Source organism: Belonocnema kinseyi, chromosome 4 (genome assembly GCF_010883055.1).
Source record: "Belonocnema kinseyi isolate 2016_QV_RU_SX_M_011 chromosome 4, B_treatae_v1, whole genome shotgun sequence".
In the NCBI taxonomy this organism is placed as follows: Eukaryota; Metazoa; Arthropoda; class Insecta; order Hymenoptera; family Cynipidae; genus Belonocnema; species Belonocnema kinseyi.
In genome coordinates, this window is record NC_046660.1 from 62,489,341 (window position 1) to 62,496,077 (window position 6,737).

The window sequence follows — 6,737 nt, forward strand, 5'->3', positions numbered from 1 at the left end:
CATCTGGGTTAAAAATTCATATCTTTTGGTTGAAATTTCATCTTTTTTGTAGAAAGTTGACTTTTTGGTTAAAAATACATATTTTTAGGTTGAAAATTCAACTGTTTAGTAGAAAATTCGTCTTTTTGGCTTTAAGATTTAACAATTTGGTTGAAAATTTGGGTGAAATTTAACTTCTTTTGTTGAAAATTCATACATTTTGGTGAAAAACTCAACTATTTGGTTGAAAATTTATCTTTTTGGTAGATAATTCGTCTTTTTGACTTGTAAATTAAAAAATTTAATTAAAAGTTTAACTAAATGGTTGAAATGTAAGATTTTTGTTGAAAATTTATGTATTTTGTTTAAAAACAAAATATTTTATGGAAAATTAACTTTTTAGTTGACAATTAATATTTTTGGGTTGAAAATTTAACTATTTGGTAGTAAATTCGCTTTTTCGACTTTAAGATTTAACAATTTGGTTAAGAATTTAAAGATTTGGGTGAAATTTAACTTTTTTTATTGAAAATTTATATCTTTTGGTTGAAAATTCAACTTTTTTGTTGAAAATTGACATTTGGGTTAAAAATCTTATTTTTAGTTTGAAAATTCATACATTTTGGTTAAAAACTCAACTATTTGGTTGAAAATTTATATTTTTAGGTTGAAGATTCAACTACTAGGTAGAAAATTCGTCTTTTTGGCTTGAAAATTTAAGCATTTAATTTCACTTTCAACTAGATGGTTGAAGTGTAAGTTTTTGTTGAAAATTCATGTATTTTATTGAACTATTTGGATGAAATTTAACTTCTTTTCTTGAAAATTCCTATCTTTTGGTTGACAAATCAAATTTTTTGTTGAAAATGGAATTTTTGGTTAAAAATACATATTTTTGGTTGAAAATTCAACTATTCGGTGAAAAATTCGTTTTTTTTACTTGGAAATTCCACTTATTGGTTAACAATTTATGTATTTTGTTAAAAATTTAATTTATTTGGCAAAAAATTCTTCTTTTGAGTTGAAAAGTCGTCTTTTTTGGTTGAGAATTAAACTGCTTGGTAGAAAATTCGTCTTTTTAGCTTTAAAATTGAACCATTTGGTTGACAATTTAACGATTTTGGTGAAATTTAAGTTTCTTAATGAAAATTCATATCTTTTGGTAGAAAATTCATCTTCTTGGCTTGAAAATTAAAGAATTTAATTTAAAATTCAACTAGATGGTTGAAATGTCAAATATTTGTTTGAAAATACTTACATTAATGTTATTTAAAAGAACTTATTCCCCTATTTTCGTGAGAAAATCACCCTATTTCCCCAGTTTTTAAAGCATTTTGTGCTGTGAAATTTGTATCTCTATTCCAACTTTTCAATTTGACTCTTAGGAAGCTGGAATTAAGACTGAAGAAGGACGAAAGGAACCCTTCACGGAATTAAATTATATCCTCGATTGCTTGAAGCAAAAAAATCTGGAGCCAGCACTCGAATGGGCGACGAAACACAAGGACGCTCTTCTTGCACAAGTAAACTATCCCACCAAAAATATTTACAATATGAAAACTGGGTCAAGTACAACTAAAGTTGGCCAAGTAAAATGAAAAAATAATAATTAACATTAATTGATTACCGGTATTTAAAAATAATTGTTTGTAAATGTTTTACAATTTAAATTCGAGAAAGAAATGGATGTTTTATGATCAAGCTTTTTGCTGGAAATTAGTATTTGTAAAAAAAAAGAATTTTAATAAAAAATCAAGAATTTTCGAAAAACAGTTAGAATTTAAAAACCTGTGTTAGTTTTTTTAATTGGAATTGAGCTGTTTAAAAAAATCATCAAGATTCCCCATTTTTTCAGGAATTTTAGATTACGTTGGCGTTTTAAACCAAGAATTGGTACTTTAAAACAAAAATCATGATAATTCGAACAAGATTAAGAATTTATCAACAATTTGGATTAGATTAGTGTTTTTGACGGAAATTGGTATTTCTAATTTTTAAAAAATAATGGATTTTTAAAAAACACAACTTTTAATAATTTTGGGTTATATTAGCATTTTAAACCGAAAATAATTGTAAACAGAACCAGATTTGCACATTTTTAACAGTTTCAGACTATAATAATCTTTAAAAAATTATCTAGTGGAATTTTTACAAAAAAATTAATTCTAAAATTAAAATTCAATAGTTGATACTTAAATTTTAAAAAATGTTTTAAAGGTTCCTAATTGTTTAACAATTATAGGTTACGTTAGCGTTTTACAAAAAAAATTTGTTTTGGTTTTTTAGAAAAAAAATCATCAATTGAGAAATATTCCGACTCTTTTAATAATTTTGGATTATTTTCTTCGTAAATTCTTAATTTAAATTAAAAAATTAAATTTCAATGAAGAATCACAAATTTCAACAATTTTAGGTTATGTGATCGTTTTATACCAGAAATTGGTACTTTAAAATTTGTATACATTTTTTTGGATTGCAAATTCAACTACTTGTTTGAAAATGAACTGTTTTGTTGAAAATAAACTTTTTTGTAGAATATATATTTTTTTTTTTTGAAAATTCGGGTTTAAGGGTTTTGTGAAAAATTTGATTTTTTTGGCTAAAATTTCAAAATTTTGGCAGAAATTTCAATGATTTCATTGACAATTAAAATATTAGCTTAGAAATGAATTTTTTCGCTAAAAATTCATATTTTCGAGTTTGAAAATAAAATTTTTTGTTGAAATTCAACTGTTTTGTAGAAAGTTTGTCTTTTGGTTTGAAAATTCAACAATTTTATTGTTTTTCTTTTATTCTAGACTCAAAAATCTTTCTTTGTTACAAATTCAACTCTTCTGTTGGTAATTAATATTTTGGAGTAAAAAATGTAACTTTTTTCTAGAAAATTTACAATTTTTGATTGAAATTTCAACGATTTTGTTGAAAATTCAACTGGCTAAAAATTAAATGTTTTCTTAAAAGTTCATATTTTCAGGTTGAAAATTCCACTATTTTTTTTATTGAAAATTAACTTTTTGGTTAAAAATTCATATTTTTTGGATTGAGACTAACTATTCGATTGAAAATGAATCTTTTCGTTGAAAATTCATATTTTTGTGTTAAGAATAGAAGTTTTTGATGAAAGTTTAATAATTTGATTGAATTTTTTTCTTTCTTCACTCAACAGTTTTTTTCTTTGAAAACTAATGTTTTTTATTTAAAAATGTAACTTTTTTGCGGAAAATTAGTCTTTTTGACTTAAATTTTAAGCAGCTTGTAGAAATTTTAAGTGTTTAGTTAAAATTCAGCTGTTTTCTTTAAAAAATGTATTTTTTGCGATAAAGATTCATATTCTTAAAACTCAACTTTTTTGTAAAAAAAATTCATTTTTTAGCTTGAAATTATAACAAAATAAATGTTTTCCTGACCAAACAGATTAAATTTCAAATAAAAGAGATAATTTTTCAACCAAAAATGGAATACTAACATTTTCAGTTGAACTTTCAACCAAAGTAGTTAGTTTTGAGAAAAAAATTCCGATAAAAAATGTAATTAATATTTTGACTAAAGAATTTTTCAATTTTAAATTTTAAAAAAAGTTGAATAATTGTTGAATAATTATTAACTTTTAAAAATCAAAGTATTTTAAGAGATATTTAGAAGTTTTGAAAAGCTTTTTAAGAATATTGAACGGTTTCAAGAGAATAGAAAAAAATTTATTATGATTCCTATGAAAATTGAAAATGATTTTTTATTTAAACAAACTCAATTTTTAAATCATTTTTTTGATAATTCATCTTTTTGGGTTCAAAACTAAAAAATTGGATAGAAAATTCAGCATTTAGTTGAAAATTTAAGTATTTGGTTAAAAATTAAGTTTTTTGTTGAAAAATCATACTTTTGTTGTTGAAAATTCAACGATTATGGTAAGGATTTTAACTGTTTGGTTGAAAATTAACTTTTTTTAAATTACATTATTTTGAAAAAAATTTGTTTGTTTGTAATTAAAAGTTTACTTTCTTCAAATGAAAATTTAATTATTCAATTTTTTTTAGTTGAAAATTTAACTGTTTGGTTAAAAATTAGCTTTTTTTGTTGAAAATACATATTTTCGACAAAAAAATTTGTCTTTTTGGTGAAAAATTCAACTATTTCGTTGAAAAATAACTTTTTTTAAAAACCAATATTTTTTAATATAAAATTTATATTGTTTGGTGGAAAATTCGATTATTTTGGTTTAAAAATTGTACTATTTAATGCAAAATTAAATTTGTTGCTGAAAATTTAATTGTATTGTAGAAAATTCGTTGTTATTTGTTTTAATGAAGAGTTTACTTTCTTTAAATGGAAATTTAACTATTTCATTTTTTTTTAATTTATATTTTCGGGTGGAAAATTGATTTTTTGAATGAAAATTCTTTTTTTCTAGTTCTCTGTTGAACATTTATCTCTTTTGTTGAAAATTTATATGTTCGAGTAAAAAAATCGACTGTTTTGTAGAAAATTCGTCTTTTTGTTTGAAATTTAAACTGCTCGATAGAAAATGCAACCATTTGGTTGAAAAATCAACTGGTTGCTTAAAAATTAACTTTCTGTTGGATATTCATTTTTTAAGGTAAAAAATAATTTAACTTAAAATCGAACTGTTTGATAAAAAATTATCTTTTTTGTTGAGAATTCATATTTTCGTGTTAAAAATTCAACTGTTTTGTACAATATTCGTCTTCTTGGTTTAAAAATGAACTTGTTTGTTGAAAATTCATATTTTCGTGATGAAAATGCAACTATTTTAAAGAAAAATCAGTAATTTGATTGCATTTTTGTTCTTTCTTTACTGAATTTTTTTTCATTTAAAATTAATAATTTTATTTTAAAAAATGTAACTGTTTTGTAGAAAATTCGGTGAAAATTCAACTGGTTGCTTCAAAATGAACATTTTTGTTGAAAATTAATTTTTTTTTCTTGATTCGAAAAGCTTTCGACGTTGAAAATTTAAATTTTTCGTTGAAAAGTCAGATTTTTGAGTAAAAAATTGAACTGGTTTTTTTTTATTTTTTTTATTTTTTTGAAAACTCGTCTTGTCGTCTTGAAATTTCAACATTTTGTTAGAAAACTCAAAGATTTGGCTGGAAATTCAACTGTTGGGTTTAAAAATTGTCTCGTTGGAAATTCATATTTTCGTGTAGAAAGTTCTTCTAAAATATTTGATTTTTATCTCGAAAACTTAATTTTTTGTTGAAAATACATCTCTTATGATATTCAATTTAAAATAATTTATTTCCCAATTTTCTAGAAAAATCACGCTAGTTTAAATATTTTTGTGTTGAAAATTTAACTTTTTTGAAGAAAAGCTGTCTTTTTGCTTGAGAATTTAGTAATTTCCTTAGTTTTTTTTTCTTCACTCGAAGATTGTTATCGTTAAAAATTCAAACTCTATTGTTGGAAATTCATATTAACTATTCAAAAATGTATCTATTTTGTAGAAATTTTGTATTTTTGGCATGAACTTTCAACAATGTTATAAATTATTTAACAATTTGGGTGAAAGCTCAACTGTTTGATAAAAAATGATCTTTTATGTTGAAAATTCATATTTTCGGGTTGAAAATTGAACTCTTTCGTTAAAAATTCATATTTTTTAGTTAAAAATTTAACTGTTTTGTAAACAGTTCGTCTTTTTCGTTGAAATTTAAAACGTTTGATAGGTAGTTTTAGTATTCAGTTGAAAATTCAACTTTTTGCTTCAAAATGAACATTTTTGTTGAAAATTAATTTTTTTTCTTCATTTCAAAGTCTTTCTTTGATGAAAATTCAACTTTTTAGTACAAAATTCATATTTTTTAGTGAAAAATTTAACCGTTTTGTAAAAAATTCGTTTTTTGACTTGAAATTTCAACATTTTGATATAAAATTCAACGATTTGGGCGAAAATTCAACTGTTTGGTAACAGAATTAACTTTTTTGTTGAAAATTCATATTTTCGTGTTGAAAATGCAACTATTTTTAAGAAAATTCAGTAATTTGAATGAATTTTTGTTCTTTCTACACTGAAATTTTGTTTCGTTTAAAATCACATTTTTTAGTACAAAATGTAACTGTTTTGTAGAAAATTTGTTGAAAATTCAACTGTTTGCTTCAAAATGAACATTTTTGTTGAAACTTAATTTTTTTTCTTGATTCGAAAAGTTTTCGTTGTTGAAAATTTATATTTACGATTAAAAAATGTATCTATTTTGTAGAAAATTCGTCTTTTTTGCTGGAAAATTCAATAGTTTGATAGAAAATTCAATAATTTTCGTGAAAATTCAACTGTTTGATGAAAAATTATCTGTTTTGTTGGAAATTCATATTTTCTTGTTGATAATTTAACTGTTTTTAAGAGAAATCAGTAATTTGATTGAAATTTTTCTTTCTTCACTCAACAATTTTTTTCGTTAAAAGTTTAACTGTTTTGTAGCAAATTCGTCTTTTGGATTGAAATTTCGACATTTTGGTAGAGAATTAAACGAACTGGTTAAAAATTCAACTGTTTGGTAACGAAATTAACTTTTTTTTTTGGAAATTCATGTTTTCGGGTTCAAAATTTAACCGTTTTGTAAAAAATTCATCTCTTACGATAAAAAACCTCTTTTTGTTAAAAATGCAATGTATTTTCACTTAAAATCTAAGGAATTTATAGCGTTTCATATTGAATTCAATATAATACCTATATATTCATTTAATTAAAAATAATTTATTCTCATATTTTCTTGAAAAATCACCCTAATTCACATTTTTCT

The 6,737-nt window shown here is 22.7% G+C and overlaps 1 protein-coding gene across 2 annotated transcripts in view; it reads left to right on the plus strand.

Annotated features, from left to right (window-relative positions):
• Positions 1–6,737, plus strand: part of LOC117171786 (E3 ubiquitin-protein ligase RMND5A) — a 25,447-nt gene that overhangs the window by 12,655 nt on the left and 6,055 nt on the right. For both annotated transcript variants that reach the window (XM_033359395.1, XM_033359396.1), the window contains exon 3: positions 1,365–1,502. In XM_033359395.1, the coding sequence (XP_033215286.1) occupies positions 1,365–1,502 (138 nt within the window). The remainder of the gene's footprint in view (positions 1–1,364; positions 1,503–6,737) is intronic.